Source organism: Syngnathus typhle, linkage group LG6, assembly GCF_033458585.1.
Source record: "Syngnathus typhle isolate RoL2023-S1 ecotype Sweden linkage group LG6, RoL_Styp_1.0, whole genome shotgun sequence".
In the NCBI taxonomy this organism is placed as follows: Eukaryota; Metazoa; Chordata; class Actinopteri; order Syngnathiformes; family Syngnathidae; genus Syngnathus; species Syngnathus typhle.
In genome coordinates this window covers 4,880,216-4,897,518 of record NC_083743.1, presented here as the reverse complement: position 1 = coordinate 4,897,518, position 17,303 = coordinate 4,880,216, and the positions used below count along the sequence as shown (strand labels likewise).

General features: G+C 45.5%; 2 protein-coding genes across 4 annotated transcripts; both read left to right on the top strand.

Annotated features, from left to right (window-relative positions):
* Positions 1-257: 257 nt before the first annotated feature.
* Positions 258-3,755, top strand: serpinf2b (serpin peptidase inhibitor, clade F (alpha-2 antiplasmin, pigment epithelium derived factor), member 2b). Of its 2 annotated transcripts, none has more exons than XM_061280781.1 (9): positions 258-578; positions 971-1,027; positions 1,094-1,153; positions 1,564-1,801; positions 1,977-2,120; positions 2,188-2,376; positions 2,446-2,588; positions 2,776-2,980; positions 3,048-3,755. In XM_061280781.1, the coding sequence occupies exons 2-9, from the start codon at positions 974-976 to the stop codon at positions 3,389-3,391; spliced, it is 1,377 nt and encodes a 458-aa protein (XP_061136765.1). In that variant the 5' UTR covers positions 258-578; positions 971-973; the 3' UTR covers positions 3,392-3,755. The 2 variants fall into 2 exon arrangements, with proteins under 2 accessions (XP_061136765.1, XP_061136764.1); XM_061280780.1 differs by having other exon boundaries at positions 259-578; positions 957-1,027.
* A 308-nt stretch (positions 3,756-4,063) lies between these two features.
* rpa1 (replication protein A1) lies at positions 4,064-16,639 on the top strand. Of its 2 annotated transcripts, none has more exons than XM_061281442.1 (17): positions 4,064-4,230; positions 4,475-4,522; positions 5,149-5,227; positions 5,318-5,426; positions 5,495-5,583; positions 5,651-5,734; positions 7,296-7,434; positions 7,508-7,610; positions 7,686-7,754; positions 7,831-8,023; positions 8,097-8,233; positions 8,782-8,930; positions 11,536-11,665; positions 13,803-13,979; positions 14,277-14,384; positions 14,456-14,542; positions 16,053-16,639. In XM_061281442.1, the coding sequence occupies exons 1-17, from the start codon at positions 4,201-4,203 to the stop codon at positions 16,155-16,157; spliced, it is 1,836 nt and encodes a 611-aa protein (XP_061137426.1). In that variant the 5' UTR covers positions 4,064-4,200; the 3' UTR covers positions 16,158-16,639. The 2 variants fall into 2 exon arrangements, with proteins under 2 accessions (XP_061137426.1, XP_061137427.1); XM_061281443.1 differs by having other exon boundaries at positions 4,065-4,230; positions 7,326-7,434.
* Positions 16,640-17,303: the final 664 nt, after the last annotated feature.

Sequence of the window (17,303 nt, the reverse complement as noted above, 5' to 3'; positions counted from 1 at the left end):
CCGTGGTAACACTTATTTTGTATTTTACTCATGCTGAATCATTTTGGTCAAAGTGCCATGGCGTGTTTGCAGAGGAGCGTCATGTGTTCTCATGTTACTACTTAAATAGGACTTTTAATTGAGAAACTCGTCATGACCATTCAAAAAAAAAAAAAAAAAATGCCTTTCCTTAACCAAGTGTTTCGTCATTTCTGGGAAAAATCCAATATGACTCCTGATTTCTTTTTTTACATTTTTTTTTATGCCCCATTGTGTTGACGTTTCCAAACGAGCTGTCATATTTCCCAGCAAAAAGCAAAAACGTTTGTCGTTGAGTTAAGATTGTATTTCTCTCAAGTCGTGCAGCTTTGATATTTAACCGTGCTGGAGGTTCGGAGTGCTGCGTTTACAAATAGTGGCTACAATGAGGCCCCGATCAATGGGGGTTGATCTTTAACCGTTTGCCGTGCGACAACCAATCTTTGACTTTCAGGAATTCCGCCATCTGCGCTCAGTCGCGCCTTTTTTTGGACAAGACGCCAGCTTTTTTTGTTTTGTTTTTTTTACTTATTTTTTTTATACACTAATTTAAATTTAAGGTAAGATAAAAAATTGGACTCTATGGAAAATGTTAGCGTGTTGGATGTCTACTCTGCTTTTGTTGATCTTTACTGACACGAGGCCACGGCCTGACAAACTGACCCATCGCACAACTAAACTACTCGATGCTTTCTCGATTTTGGGACATTTCTTGAAGTCAAAGTTAAGATTTAATGTGATTGGGATCGAGAAATTGATCTGAAACCTGGTTTGGGATTCTGATGTTTCAGGTAACTTAGTTTCCCACAAGTTGGGCGACTAGAATGATTTTCTAAAACCAGCAAAATCTAACAAAAAAAAAATCTTATGTACTTTGACCCCCCCCCCCAAATTGGAACATTTTGTGCACTGGACTAAAAAAAAAATTTTTTTACAAGCTACGTTTCGTTAGGAGATGGATCTTCGCTTGACACTCCTCTTCATCTGTCTCTACAACCAAGGAGTGACTGTAAGTCGGCCATGTGCCACAAATATCATCATATATCATAAAATTCACATTTTAATTTCACAACAGAATGCTGAGGTGGCAGGAGAAGAGTCGACCCCATCGCTGCCCCTGAATCCCAGCCAAAAGGTCAGTAGGAAGGAATGAACTATAAATACTTTGTAACTGTCAGTATTTTTGTACTTGAGTATTTTCTTTTTTAATTATATCATTATTTTGTAATCCTTCTTTGAAATGAGAATTATCGAGGAGAATTGTTTGGTGGCAACATTTTTTGCCTGATCGTAAAAACACACACAAAGGTATGTTGTCATTATTTTCTAATTTAGCATTTTTAATTGTAGCTCAGTTCATAATATTAGCAACGCTTCAGGAACAAATGGCTTAAATAAAAATTGTGTGGATTTAAAAAAAAAAAAAAAAATGTTATCGAAATGGGTACAAAGTGCGTTTCTGTTTTTCAACTTGTACTTTAGGACACAACTTGAATCTACTTTTTTTTTTTGTCCCGAATTAACTTTTGTCAAAATGCCGTCCAGGTAAACGAAAGCACGCCAGAGCCGAGTCTGTCAACCGCCGGACCCGACGAGGAGGACTCGGAGGAGGACGAGGGCTGCGCGGTCATCGGCCGCAACTCGGAGACCAGCGATGCTGTCGCCGCCGCCGTTCAGAAGTTGGGCATGGAGCTGCTGCAGCATCTCAAAACCACGCCCGAGCAGCCCAATGTCATGATATCGCCTTTCAGCATCGCTTTGGCGCTCTCCCAGTTGGCTCTTGGTAAGATTGTGACCGTAATCAAATCGGGGCCGTCACTCACGATTAGCTTAATAATCGATGAATCGGTCTGAAAATCCAAAACAATGATAACGAATTGGCTCTCCATCTCCTCATCCATCTGCTTGTCTCGTACGACACCCAGATTTCATAACCCGTCACCCGTTTTTCTCCGCAGGTGCCGTCAACGAGACCGAGGAACTGCTGATGCAACATCTCCATGGCAACACCATCACGTGCTACCACCATGCCGTCAATCACGTCTTGACACTGCTCCGAAACAGCGACCTGAAAATCGGCACCCGCATCTTCCTTCGCCAAGGTCCTAAAAAAAACATACTTTTATTCATTCTTGTAGATTTCAAATCAAACGTACATTTTTGTTGTAGGCTTTATTCCAAAGGAGGACTTCCTCGTGGAATCCAAACGCCTGTACGACTCGGAGCCGGCCGTCCTGGAGAACCTGAAGCAGCTCAACGGCTGGGTGGAAAACGCCACCGACGGGAAGATGAAGGACTTCCTGTCTGCGTTGCCGCCTAACATGCTGCTCATGCTCATCAACGCCGTCCACTTCAAAGGTCAACCAACATCTCAAGCGACAAAATGGCTCTCTGTAACCGCAAAGTCCTCGCTGTTTTTTTCCTCAGGTGAATGGGAAGCTCGCTTCGACCCGCAAGCCACCACCACCGGGGCCTTCTTCCTGAACGACAAGCAGATGGTCAACGTGGACATCATGGAAAATTTCAAACATCCTTTGAGTTTTCTTTTCGACAGTGAACTCGAGTCCCAGGTGAGAAGTTCTGTGCTGATATTCTCCATCGGACTTGAAATTTCACAACTCTCAGTATCGAGTATTGAGCGAGTGAGACGACTATAGTTGTCTTAGCAGCTTTCATCTCCGACTCATCAGAAACAAATCATCCTCCAACCCATGGATTTACATCTTTATGACATATTTTCTTCTTCCCCCCGCGCAGGTCGCAAGCTTCCCGTTTGTGAGGGGGATGAGCTTTTTAGTAATCATGCCCATGTCCGGCCACGTCAACATTTCCTCGCTTGCTCCTAAGCTGAATATTTCCAGCGTTTACTCTCGTCTGCCCAAGCAAAGAGTCGTTCACGTCAAAGTCCCCAAATTCAAGCTGGAGTACGCTCAGGAGCTGCAGGAGGTCTTCACCAAAATGGGTAAGTCACGTTTGTGCAAAAGTCAATCTGAACTCTTAACCTTCACCGACCTTGTCCTCCACACCAGGCCTCGGAGAGATGTTTTCCAGCCCCAACCTAGCCGACATGGCCGACGGGCCCTTACTGGTGTCCAGCATCCAGCACAAAGCCGCCATGGAGATCAACGAGGAGGGGGCGGAGGCCTCCGCCGCCACCACCGTCGTCATCTCACGCTCGTCCAGTCCGATTTTCTACCTGAACCACCCCTTCCTCTTCGCCCTCGTGGAGGAGAAGACGAAAGTGCCGATTTTTATGGGCGTCGTCAACAACCCCAATCCTGACGCGCAGGTCTTGCCGAGAGGAGAAAAAAAGAGTAAGGATAAAGATGAGGTGCATAGTGATATGAATCAAATGGGAGGCCCTCCCAAGTAGCGACGATCTCGTGTTCAGATGCCACTTGGTTTAAAAAAAAAAAAAAAAAAAAGAGAGAGCAAGAGCATTGTGATTATACAAAATAAGTGTACAATACGAGATAGCTCGATTAAAATGTGAAAAATGTCATTCCGTGTTTCATTTGTTTAGATTTCCACCATTGTGTGAATATCCTATTCAAATATTTTTGGTGTAGATGCAAAATCATAATTACTTTTTTTTTTTCAAATTAAAGTATAAAAAAATATGTATGCCTCAAGCGGGAGTTTTAGTTCAGATGTCTAAATGTATGGCCAGTTGAATCTCATATCAGCCATTCTGTGTAATTATAAAATACATCAAATAAATACAATGTGGCTGAATTTGAAGAATCTGTCATGTGGCCTCGTTGTCTTGATATACTTTTAGTTCCTTTCTTCCTCCTCACTTCCATTTATCCTGTTTAATTTAAACGTCAAGTCCGCAGAAAATTACACAATACCGAAATGAAAATGTCCAATCTTTGTCCAGGTCATTGAAAGCGTCCTCGTGACGTAGTACGCCTCTGCTCGCTCCGTCACTTTACTGATCCCAAATCAGTTCCGCCGCATTCGAGCCTCATTTCTACACGTCATCTATGACCGAGCTGAACTGCAACAGGATCAGTTCACCAAAGCGGAAGAAGGAAGTAAACGCTGCCTGGCGGGACAGACGAAGCTTTGGCGCCATTGGTGATTATTCACTGCCTGGAAGCAAGAACACTAGCCCGTAGTGTAACTCTTTCTTGAAAATATAATTATCCTAAACAACACAACCGAATCTTCGCAGAAATGATCAAATTGACAGAAGGAGCGATAGAGGTATGGCTGGCCTCATTTATTTTGCTTCCGCTCCTTTGTGCTGCGTTTAGCGGTAACAACGAAACTAGCTTAAAACAGTCAGACGTTAGTCAATGTTTCTGACGTGACACCGTCTTAAATGTTGTTGTTGTTGTCGTCTGTCGTGTCCAAAACATTCACTTCTTACATTTACATGAAGTCAAATTAAATGTAAGTTTTGAAACGTACTGTGCGCTTCAACACATCATTTGCTGTTCGTTTCCAGGCCTTGGCCAGTGGAAATGGTGGAAACGACGCAGTGCTTCAGTTGGTGGTGAGTATAAAGCTTTAACACACATTTCATAATTTTATAATAAGCTGAGGCACATCTTTTACATGAGGAAAAATCCCTCTATAATATTAATATATTATAGTGTATAATATTGTGTCAATTGACTCAGTGTGAAATCTGCTAACTTGAACACACAGTGATTCGAGTAACAGGTGGCTAACCAGGTTAATTATGTAGTGGATGAGCATTTAACAGAAAATGGCTGACACTGGCTCTTATTATTTATTATTTGTTATTACTCTTATTTATTGTTTGTGCCTTTTTGTTTATGTTTTTTACTTTTGCGCTATGCTTGCTGGCTCCGTTATTTATTGTGTTATCTGTTTATTTATTATTTATTCATCACTCTTCCTATTGATTGTTAGAATTTTTGCCTTCTTGTTTTTATATTGTGTCGCGTACATGTATGTCTATCGTGTTATGTGTCTCGTCACCGTGGGATAGAGAAAAACGTTATTTCGGTCTCTTTGTGTGTTGTGACATGTGGAGAGATTGACAATAAAGCTGACTTTGACTTTGACTTTGATATTATAGATCAAGGTTTCTCAAGGTCTCCCCCTTAACAAAAGCCTAAATCCTGATAAATCTCGGCTTCTCTTCTGTTTCAGAGCATCCGTAAGATTGAGGGTGGAAACGGCCCACCTCGCTTTCGCGTGATGATGAGCGATGGCCGACACACCATGTCCTGTGAGTGCTTTTTCTTTTTCTTCCAGATTATGTTACCCCGAGTCCGTCGCTTTGATGTTGTTACATATTTTTTCTCTTGTTTTCACGCAGCGTTCATGCTTTGCACGCAACTCAACCGCATGGCCCAAGACAACCAGCTGGCCCCCAACTGCATTGTCCTTCTCAAGAGACACGTGACCAATATTCTCAAGGATGACCGGTAAGAATTTGGCAATAGGGGTGCAAAATTACGGAAGATAATCTTGCGCGTTCTCATCTTCTCGTCAGCCGTGTGGTAATCATATTGGAGCTCGAGATCCTCAGGTCCGCGGCAGATGTCAACTGCAAAATCGGCAACCCGATGCCCTACAGCGACGGTAACGCTTCAAAGGATTTGAATATAAAATCATTTCATCAGTTCAACAGTGTCTCAAATGCGTGCAGGACACATGAAAGCCCCCCAGCAGGCCCCGACCCCGGCTGCCCCCGTCAGCCGTCCTCCACTTCAGGCTCAAATTGGAAATGACCGTGAGTCTTACTTCCTTGAAATGCTTCAAAGATGATATTGAAGTTTGAAGGTTTGGAATTATGCATTCTTTGCATTGCCACTAACTCAATATTTTCACTGATAACATTGGAATTATGCTTTCTTTGCAATGCCACTAACTAAATATTTCCACTGTTAACATCCTATCTACATTAGAATAGTGTATTGTAGTGTTCTTAGAAACTCTAGAAATGTCATTTTTTAAAAAAACCCAAGAAGGTCTCCAACCTCTGATATAATTAGGAATGAAACACTAAAAAAAACTTGAAAATGCGTTTGTACTTCACGTCAACCAGCAGGTGGAAGCATTTCTTCATTCTTCGCAATACAGTGCCAGGCAGGACATTTTTACAACTCATTTGGATACAATTTCTCCAGTTTTGGGGTTCCAAAAATGGTCACATGACCTAAATAATTCTTTAAATGGTGTCTTTTGAATGCACGCCTACCACGCAAACTCATTGCCAAACCTGTACCGTAAGTTATTCAGAGTGCCCCCCCACCCATCTTCTTAGCTCTCCAGTGTCATAGCGTCTTCTTCATCCCTCTAATCCGCCATGCGGAGGGGGGATTGAGTTTTGGGGCGAGCATCCTCCTCATCAGCGCGGTCATTGTCGGCGCTTCGAGCCCAGGGCTTAATTAGCGCATGTGCAGCCGCTGGCCAAGTGGGAGGACTTAAGCGGACACTTTGAACTCTAATCCTCTGCGTGAGCTGCACGCAAAAAAAAAAAATTGTCAAAACGGGGGAGGCTCACGTGTTTGGACTGCTCTTTAGCGCTCCCTTGGTGGAGGTAACAGTGTTTCACACTCGCCTCTGTTCTGTGAATCATCTTGCGCAATGCCAGGCTGTCATCTCGCACGTTTTTTTTTTTTTTTTTAAATGTGCTGCTTCCTTCTGCTGCATTTGAGTCACCAGCTGCGCATTTACATGATCATTGATGACATTTATTTTGCCCCCCCCCCCCCCCCCCCCCCGCTTAGAAATGCACATTCTGGCTATCATTGCAAGAAAACATTCCATAAAGTAAAAGTGGCCAATACCGTGTATCCTCTAATACAGGAGCACTGAAAATGTTTTTATCAAGAACCACGCAGAAGAAAAAATACTCTTCGAGTACTTCCATCGTGACCCCGAGTAAAATTAGGCTGAATGAATTAATTAATTTCAAAATGGCATTTTATTGTGGCAGAATTGCAAAAGATGACGTTTTTAAATTTTTTTTTTGGATCATTTGGTTTGGTTAGTGGGTAATTGGCTGTTTATATCTTCTGCCGCACTTGCTTCGTAAATTTTGAGTTGTCATAGTGAGAGCTTAAAAGACTGCACATTAGCATGTTAGCGTGTTTCGAACAACTTCACCTTCCATGAGCGCAACAGTAAGCCGCCTCTCTCGAATCAAAATGAACCGGAGGCGTGAAACAAAGCTTGTGTGTCTCTCCCACGACGTTCTGTGTCACCGTTCCAAAATGACTGCTGCGAAAAAGGTCATCGCAGCATCAAGCGAGTACATCTCACTCCGCTCTTCTTCACACGCCATTTAGCGCCCTCCTCCGCCTCCTCCCTCCCTCCAGTGAACCGAGCGGGTGGCAAAGATTTCGGGAAGAAGCCCGTCGCGTCCGGCACGCCGGGCGGCCCCGGGAAACCCGTGCCCATCGCCAGCCTCAACCCATACCTGTCCAAGTACGTGCTCGCCAAAACATCTGCACGGGTTCCATACCATCCCGAGTAAGTAAAGGTGTCTTCCTTTCCTCAGATGGACCATCCGCGTCCGCGTCACCAACAAGAGCAGCATCCGCACGTGGAGCAACTCGCGCGGCGACGGCAAACTCTTCTCCATGGAGATCGTGGACGAGACCGTGAGTGCTCCTAGTGTACGTTTGTGAGTACGTAAATATTCCGCCTTGTGAGGTTCCACTTGATTACGCTTCCAGGGAGAGATAAGGGTGACCGGCTTCAACCAAGAAGTCGACAAGTTCTTTGACCTCATCGAGGTTGGCAAGGTGGGATTCTTCATCCAACTAATTTCTTAGTTGGTCCAAAGTTTTATTTCCATAACACCTTCTCCTTGCATCTCAGGTCTACTACATGTCCAAAGGCTCTCTGAAGGTGGCCAACAAGCAGTACACCTCGGTGAAGAACGATTACGAGATCACGTTGAACGGCGACACCTCCATCATCCCGTGCGAGGATGACTGCGACGTCCCCGTCATACAGTGCGACTTCGTCTCCATCGGCGATCTGGAGAAGAAGGAGAAGGATTCCGTTGTGGGTGAGGGAGACGTCGAGTCAACCACTGACTTTGTCGTCGGCTTGCCGTTGACCACCGAGCCCCCACCCCACAGACGTGATCGGCGTGTGCAAGAGCGTGGACGAGGTGACCCGTCTCACCACAAAGACCAACCGGGAAGTGTCCAAGCGGACGCTCAACCTGATGGACACCTCGGGCAAGATGGTGAACGTCACCTTGTGGGGCGAAGAGGTAAGGTGGAACCATTTTTAGATTTTTTTTTGCCTCTGTATTTTCATCTCCCAAATCAACACATCAATGTTATCTTAATATAAATCCACGCTTTCGGATTCAATAATCCGCATTGACCGCAGAAATCTTCCTGCTCATCCCTGTGCTGTTCATCTTCATTCTGTGCTAAGAACGCCACTTTCGAAATGTCATGTTATTGAGCGCTGTATATTGTCTCTCCAGATTTTGACCTCACCTTCCGCTCATGGGGACTGTGCTCAGTTTGCCCGATTTTATTTGTTTACAAAGGCAGAGCGAAGAAAAAAAATCCCCCCCCCCCCGCACACTTTTGCTTTGTGTTTACCAGTTTTCAGTTCTCAAGTACTTTGTGTCCCGCTAATATCCAACTAAAACGTTTCACTTAGTCTGGGTGGTTCAAGTATCCAATCTATTATGATTGTGTTTTGTCAAGCAGCACTAACACAATATGACTCATGGAAAAATGCCTCACTAAATGTTTCAAAACCTCAACTCGCCACGTTTCCTTTTTATCCCGTCTCGTCGTGCAGGCGGAGAAGTTTGACGGCAGCTCTCAGCCCGTGGTGGCCATCAAGAGCGCCAAGCTGTCCGACTTTGGCGGCGTCTCGCTTTCCGTGTCCTTCAGCAGCAGCATGATGATCAACCCGGACATCCCCGAGGCCTACAAGCTTCGAGGCTGGTGAGATGGATGACACACCTCGGGAAATCGCTTACCGTCTACATCCGAGCAATTTCAAAAAAACAAAAATCGGATAAAGTCGGTTCCATTTGGGTCCTATTGCAGCTGGCTTCCATCTGCACCGCGAGTGTTTTCCACTTGATCACGAGAGCTTATCTGCTCAATCACAAAAGAGCTGTGACTCTACTTTGCGGCTAAGTAGGAGGCAAATTAAGAGCACTTTTTAAATCGGACTTTTCAACTCGCTCTATTTGTTCGATGACAGGTTCTGTGCTTCGCTCCAAATTGCCTTTACACCCATCGGGTCCAGACTCGATGCTCACGTCCCGGTGTTCATCGGTTGTTAGCGCTGTGTTGCTATCAGGCTAATTACGTAGCTTGCTCACAAACCAAATCAGCTGTTCCAAACTGAAGGAAAGGCGGCTTGGGCGAGAAAAGGCTTCAAAGGAGGTCTTGGTTCTTTCTTTCATCCAGTCTTGTGATTCTCAAAGTCGCATTGTGCTCGTTTCATTCAGACGTTCCAAGGCCGGCGCGCTTTGCCGCCGTTCTAATAATCCTCGGTCTCGGCGCGGCCGCCGCCGCCGCACACTCATCCTCCTCGCTTTGATTGGAAAACCGAATAAGAGGAGCAAATCAATTAAGCTCCCAGTGACTCTCGTGATGGTTCTTTTCCATCGGGCTCGGGAGTCGCTCAACTCTTGGCTCCTTTCAGCAGCCATTGTGTTGTTAGCGCCGAGGCGTCACGCACACTCCTTCGGGACAATCGTCCGCAAAATTGTCTTTGCTCAATTGGTTATTGACTCAAGCGCTAACGTGTTAGCTTAGTTGCTTTTGCTAATCGCCTCTGCCCGGGTTGGTTTGTTTTCTTATTTGTTTCTTAGCAGGATTACTCCAAAAGCACTTTGTCAATATCCTTTAGGCCATGGGAAATGTCAAAGACAAAAGTTTGGGCAGCAAGAGATGTTTCTGAATTCCAATTATACCAAAGCGAGTTTCTTTTTTTTCCTTTGTGAAAAGTCACACATGCCCTGATATTTTCTGCCAGTAGGTGACAACAGCACATCTCGTAAACAACCTCACAGCCCCAAAAACAGGCAAGCGTGTTCACTTACTTCCACATGCCGATGGCGTCAAAAGCTTGCAACGCCGGGCGAGTGTTTCTTGTCAGCCTCGCCGTCACTCCGACCTTCACTCGCCTGCCGTGAAGAAGAAAACGAGGCGCCTTCGCCTCAGTCCGGTGACCCTTGCGCTTTGTAATTATTCCATCCTTATTCCCGCGCCAACATTATAGCTTTATTAAAGCCGCGCTGGCTGAACTTGTGCTCAAGGACTCCATTTACTTATGCTGGATCCCCCCCCCCCCCCCCGTGTACAAGCGAAAGCCGTTTCAAAATTCAAGTGCGGTCGCAAGCTGGTGCGAATGCGCTCATGCGTGCGGTCGACTGCTTGTCCGGGACGGCATGTACATGCAATAAATATGCTTGCCCTTCTTTCCTGTTTACATGTTTGTTTTTTATTGCTCCCACTAAATCAACATTTTGGTGGATTTCTTTTTTTTTTTTAATATCCTTGTCAACGTAGTCAATCTGTTTTAAATTCACCAGTTACTGGAATTTTAATCAGCCGAATATCAGAATAGGCATGAGTTTCAGCTCCTTCCTCATCCCTCCGCACGCCAATGTCGGACACGTGTAAGGCGCGCAGGCGCGTATCTTGACAACCGGCAGCCGAGCGAGCGAGCTAGTTCCTCACCCACTTTCAAATGACAGCTGCGCATTTTCTGCCGCATCTCATTTGTCTCCATGCAGTCGCTGTCGCGTGACTGCGACGCGCCCGTTTGTTGCCGCGCACTTCTCATTTTCACCGTGTAGCCCGCACGCCGATGCCATCGATTGTGTTTGACCAAGTCTTGTAATCCAGAGCACCGATATTTATTCCTCAAGACAAAGTTCCAATTGATTCAAATTTCAACGTCGTCATGTGGTGTTAGTCTGCTGGCGTTAGTCAGCAAAAAAGCGGACGGCGGCAGCTGGCCCGTTGCCTCGGCAACACTCGGTCGCATTAATAGGGATGCATTCAATTAGTCTCGCCTTGAGGAGCAAGCCGTGTCTTTACAACCCGACCTGTGTGCTGCTGTGCCTCGTGGCCCAACACATTAGCCAACGCTTTTGATCCCGCCAACCATTTTGCACTGTCCCCTCCTCTCCAAACTTTTTTTTTTTTTTCCCCCCCAACCACTTTTTCTCTGCTTCTTTTTCTCGCTGTTGTCTTCTCCGGATTACAGAGGACACTGTGCGAAAATGGGTTTTTTGATGTGGCTACAACAAGCCCGACCCTGGATGACTTTGCTATCCCTCTTTTCTTGATTTATTTCTCAAGCCTTCGCTTTCCACAAAGCCATCACGCAAAATGGATGTTCTGGTGGAAAGGATTGCACTCGAGTTGTCAGGGTAGCACGCAATTTGCCACTCGGCTCGACACCTTACCTCCATTTAGGTTGGATTAACATGACAGGTGGCAGTGTCACAAATTTGAACGAGTCGTCTGGAATCGAACATTAGCTTCCTCGCTGCTTAGCGCTAATGTGTCGACCGCCCCCCCCCAGGTTTGACAAGGAAGGCCATAGCATGGAAGGACAGTCTCTGACCGAGTCCAGAGGCAGTGGCGGCATGGCAAACTCCAACTGGAAGACCTTGTCTGACGTGAAGTCGGAGCACCTGGGACATGGAGAGAAGGTACACGGCCTGCGTGTTTATTTATTATTATTATTATTTTTTTTTTTGCGTAAGGACAGAGTGTTCCGGACTCCAGACCTTCGCCCACAAGTAGGCCGACGCACATGTTTAGTCCCTCCTCGTCATAACCTTGTCACATCACAAAGGTTCTTCTCCGCCAGCAGGGCCGATGATTCTTTCTAACCGCCGTCTTATTAAATGGCAGCGGCGGCGGTAGGTTATGTATACTGAAAAGGTTCCCGATCTGCTCCGCCAGCTCATTAATCTGCTGTCTTCTCAGTCTGCCTGTTTTCTCTTGCTCAAAGTCACATTTATCTCTGCTATCGATTACATATGCACCCCCGTTCCTTCTTTGCCCTCGGTAATGAAATTACCGCCCGTGGATAAGTACAATAATATGTGCTCTTTAATTTCCTCGCCGCTTGTTTGTACTGCAAAGGGAAACGGTGTTCGCGGAGGTGTGTAAATCAACTGGAGCGGAAAATGACGGCCGGGCTCTGCGGCACTAGCAGACGCCATTTAACCAGATTTAGCGCTCGTTTAGGAATCACAATACGTTGAAGGGGAGGGATTAAGTTCGGGAACGTGCAAATTGGGAAGCGATGACACGGACACGCCAAGCGGGGCGCAAAGATCGCTCTTGAGATTTTGGAGGAAAAAACATAATCTCAATTCAATGATAAAGTTTTGAGTGAAGCTGTTTGCTAGGTAGCATCGTTGGTAACTCTCATGCTAGTTTGAGTGCTTGCTAGCTGTGTTAGCATCTGCCCACTGATTTGTTTTAGGTCGTCCACATAGGAACCGTGTTAGCTTTTGACTCTTTAGGTTGTTAATTCTGGGTTTATTGCTTCACCTTTAAGCTTCTTTTTGAGTTGGAATTTTTAAAGCTCCTCTGTCAGCCGGGCTGCCAAAAATGCTGCTTAAGCCGTCCTCGTATTTCCTCGCCGAGACCGCATTTAGCCGGCTGTCGTGCGGGCGTCGACCCCCGGCCTTTGGAAGCTCGCGCTCTTCCCGTGCGATGACAGAAGAGCTGAGCTGAAGCTGTCGAGCCAAACATTGTGGTCAAGGCCTCCAAAGACCTTGTTTCCCCCAAGGAAGTCCGCCGCGATTAATTGGCCCTGTCACCAAGTGTCAGCGGCGCAAAATTCCACGTGGCCAAGGGTGACCGTTACCTGCCGCCAACAAAGACCGTGGTGAATAGGTGGACTATTTTTAGGCGGTGCCGACACGTCACGTTTTTGTCAGCTCTGACACTTCATACTTTTCATTTGTCTTTCCCGGTTCATCTAAAGCGACATTTCGGTTTTCCGCTCCTCGTTAATTACGATTAGATGTCACTCGTGCAAACAGCACAATGGCTCCGAAAGGGGAACATGAGATGGGCCTCAAGGGGGGATGTTTGCCTTTGGCGTAATCCTGTCTTTTGTATCCCCCGCCAAGGCCGACTCGGCGGGGGGGGATACAATGCACCGGTAATCGTCTGACCGCCATTTTGAAGAAGTTATGTGCCCAGGCCACAAGTCGCTTTCATTTGGAGCAAATTGTATGTTTGGAACAGCGCTTGAAAAATCTCAACGTGGGCTAAAGGTTTGACAGGGATTGGAATGGGCGGGACACCAACCATCATTTCAAGTTGTGTCTTTGGAAAAAAAAGAAATAAATCAAACACATTTGGGATAAACTAACTAAACTCAAGACATCAATCACTTCCTTGGGTCAAATGCTTTGCTGTCGAACAATCACGAAATCAAATTGCAAAGGCCCCTCCCAGTTTTCATTTCTTCATTTCCGCACCCCCGCTCTTTTTCACGCGCATCTATTTATGAATGTGAAATCCATTTCCCCCCCCCCCACCCGCTTTGGATATTTCCCATGCCGACGAGGGATGTCTCCTAAAAGCTATTTATGTGCAGCCGCCATTCTCGGGCTCACAGAGGCAGCGAGCGCTCATTTCATCAGCGCCATTAGAATTCTGCTGCACCGACGCGCCGCACCCAGTGCGCAAAAAAAAAAAGATTTTGCGCTCTTCTTCATACTTGCAGCGTTGAAAGGTCATGAAAGAGTTGAAGGAGACTGCACAAGCAGTTTTGACATGTAACCTTTTTTGAAGACTTTTTTTTTTTTGGCTCGTTTTCAGGCCGACTATTTCACCTGCGTCGGCACCATCGTGTACATGCGCAAAGAGTCGTGCCTCTATCAGGCGTGCCCGAGCCAAGAGTGCAACAAGAAGGTGTTGGACCAGCAGAACGGCATGTACCGCTGCGAGAAGTGCGACAAAGAATTCCCCAACTTCAAGTACCGCCTCATCCTAGCAGTGAGTGACTCAGCATCGGGCTCCCTCAGGCCCGAGACATTTTGATGTGCATGCTATTTTTCTTTTTTTTAATTTAAATAAATGCTGTTGTACAAAAAAATGCCCCCAAGCAGATTGAGACAAAACGTCCCTGTCACAGAAATGCTGAAATAAGCAAACGTTTGTCCTCCACCTGAGATGTCTCTTTAACAATCGTTCTTCTTCTGTGGAATCAAGCCGGCATCTGTTGGGCACCAAAATATAAACCGGACACGCCTGATGCTAAAGCGTCTCACCTATTTTTTTTTCTCTCACCAGGCCAATATTGCAGATTACAGCGACAACCAGTGGGTGACCTGCTTCCAGGAGAGCGCCGAGGCCATTTTGGGCCAAAACGCAGCATACCTGGGACAGCTCAAGGACTCTGTAAGACACCGTTTTGGAGCTAGAAACCTGCGCCACCGTCCGACCCGACAAAATAATTCTTTTGTCCTCAGAACGAAGCCGCCTTTGACGAGGTCTTCCAGCAAGTCAACTTCAACACGTTTGTGTTCCGCACCAGAGTCAAGCTGGAAACGTATAACGTAAGTACGGCAAGCGTTGCCAATGCTGCTCATTTTCCGTGACTTTTAGAAAGACACACATACACTCACGCGCATACATACACGCAGCTTTGTCGCAGTCACACAGACAGAGTTTTGTTTTGCGGCGCATAAAAGAATTGATTGGGCTGGGCCCACTGAGCAGGAAGTCTGGAGCCCAGCCAGCGGCCGGATCCGCCGGCGTGGCACAGACCGGGCCAGTGTGTCGCTCCCGTTGCCAAAACGCCACTCTGTTCTTCAACAGAGACACCTGCAAAAAGCTCCTTTGCGCCACCGCCGGCCAACCATTGTGTGGCGGCGAGCGTCATCAGCGTCGCTCCCCCCGAGGCTGTCCAAACTTTTTCTTCCCGGTGTAGCGTAGAGAAAAAGTCGAAAGAACGACATTTTTTCACATTTGACGTGCTAAGAAATGATATATGATGTACTGTACACGTAAAACAGTGGGCAAAATGCTAGTTAGAGGAACTTTATTTTCCTTTATTTTTTTTAATTAAGTTTTCTTTAGCTTGTTTTACAGCTGCGCTTTTGAGAAGCATGACGTCATCATAACGCCATTAAGGCACCAGTATGCATATCTAAAGGTCGTTCGATGCCAACAACCAGAAATAATGATAAATAATAATAGTAATAATAATCAATCCTGATCTCAAGCATGCTGCCATTTTGCAGTCATGTCATCTGCATCCAGCGTCCACTTGCATCATAATTAGCAAGCCAGTGGCACGGCACGCTCGTTCTTGAACGTGGGCACCAGACCAAAGTCGAGCTTGAGATTTTTTTAAGGGGATTAATGGAGACAAAACGAGCACAACCTGTTTACTGGCGAGGAATAACTGCTAACCTTTGCCGTCTAGACGGATGCGGGGGCGCTCTTGGCATTTTGGCTCACCTCGCCGTTTGCTGTCACATTCAGCACTTTGTAGTGGAGGATTAAAATATTCCATTACCCATTGTATGTCATACACATTTGCACTATTGTTACATCGGGATGCATTTTCATCCAGAGTCATTTTGTTCACAAAAGGATTGTCTTTTAGCCACCTTGGAAAATATTGAATTTGCATGTTTGGGTCAATTTTTTTTTTTGCAATTTTAAAGCTTACTAGGACTTGTTGCCAGTCAACAAAAAAAAATCAGTCCGGCGCGAGTCGTCAAAAAACTTGGCGTTAAGGGGATCAACCAAAAATGAATAATTAAAAACCTTGAAGGGAATTTACAGCACAGACGTTCATGAAAAGACAAGAATCTGATCGCATCCTACACCGAATCGTAATCCCACTGAACCCAACCCAATCAAATGTTTCCGCTTCAAAACATTTCAAACCCAAAGAGGAAGTCCTGAACCGAGATTCAAACTAAACTGTAGGCGGGGCTTGCCAGCCAATCGCAGAATTTTCGGACCCCTTCTACTCAAATTGAACCGTCGTAGCGCCCGGCGGAAACAAAGCCCTGCTCGTTTAAAAGTCGCCCATATTTTGATGTCGTCTGTTAGGACGAGTCCAGGATCAAGGCGACGGCGATGGACGTGAAGCCCGTGGACCACAAAGAATACTGCAAAAGGTTGATCATGAACATCAGGAAAATGGCCACCAATTAGAAACCCCTTGAAAATGTATCTTGCGCTTAAAGTTGAGCGTGCAGTTCCTTTTTTTTTTTTTATTATTATTTCTATTCTCGTGAGAAATCCTGTTGACCCGAAACACAGTGAATGTCGGGCATGTCCTGTTCGAACAGTTCTTGTTTTCTAAGCTCAGTCACGCCAGCACGAACAAGACGGTGCCTGTCTTAAGTCTGCCCGGTGTCGCTTGACGGCACCGCGGTCGTGGCCCTCTTCCTTTTACTTTTTTTCCACAAGCTGCAAGAGCCTGTGCTCGCCCTGATTAGTCTTGTTTATTCTCCAAGTTCTTTTTTTGACTTGCAAGGACGCTGCGCCGGAGAGCCTCTTGGATTGAAAAGACCTTATGTTGTTCCGGCAAGACTTGGCTTTTGACTTGACGTGTTCATGTAGTTGTGTAATCACCATTTTTGTTGTTTGTTTTATTTGATGTTAGTTTCTCCAATTAAAATACTTTTTCTGTCTTTTGGAGCCAAGTGTGACTTTCATTGCGATGGAGCAGATACCTTCTCAGTGGTCGGGCATTTTCTTCATCCCGGAAAAGGGTCATCTTTTTTATGTTATTAAATAATGATTTGTTTTCATTTTGTTTGCACAAAAAAGGTCACTAAACTTCCTGTCCGAGTCAACCATTTTTTTTCCCGTATATGTATATTTTAATAATGTGATCTGTGAATTATTAATATTTGAACTCTAATGCATTTTTTATTATCTAAGGCTGATCATATTAGGTAGTTAATCAAATGGGATTTTGTTAAAAAAGTACCATCAAGGTCAAAGTTAAAAATAAAAATTACGGGGGGGGGGATGTGCGAGATCTAATGTGAGTCTTGAGTGCAATTTCCATATGAATGATTGATGATATTCGTGGCTTGTCCTGCGGCCATTTTATTTTGGACAAAACTAGTATCAATTCCAAGTGGGTGCCTCCAATGTGAATCATTTATTACATTGAAGAAGACTAAAGAAATAAATGTGAAAGAGGACACATCAAAGCTTCGGCATCACCCGGGTCGAAATTACTATTCCGACGACGCCGTCCGATATGAATACAGCTTTGAAGTTTGCTGTTAGTCTTTTGTAAAGGCCCTCAAAAGCGATACTGAGATCGTCAGGATGTCATTGTGC

Bases quoted from the DNA above. Each gene is read 5' to 3' on its own strand.
- serpinf2b (XM_061280781.1), top strand. From the start codon at position 974: ATGGATCTTCGCTTGACACTCCTCTTCATCTGTCTCTACAACCAAGGA. The intron at 1,028-1,093 runs GTAAGTCGGCCA...ATTTCACAACAG, and splicing joins TCTACAACCAAGGAGTGACT to AATGCTGAGGTGGCAGGAGA. The intron at 1,802-1,976 runs GTAAGATTGTGA...TTTTCTCCGCAG, and splicing joins GCTCTCCCAGTTGGCTCTTG to GTGCCGTCAACGAGACCGAG.
- rpa1 (XM_061281442.1), top strand. From the start codon at position 4,201: ATGATCAAATTGACAGAAGGAGCGATAGAG. The intron at 7,435-7,507 runs GTACGTGCTCGC...TCCTTTCCTCAG, and splicing joins CTCAACCCATACCTGTCCAA to ATGGACCATCCGCGTCCGCG. The intron at 7,755-7,830 runs GTGGGATTCTTC...CTTGCATCTCAG, and splicing joins ACCTCATCGAGGTTGGCAAG to GTCTACTACATGTCCAAAGG.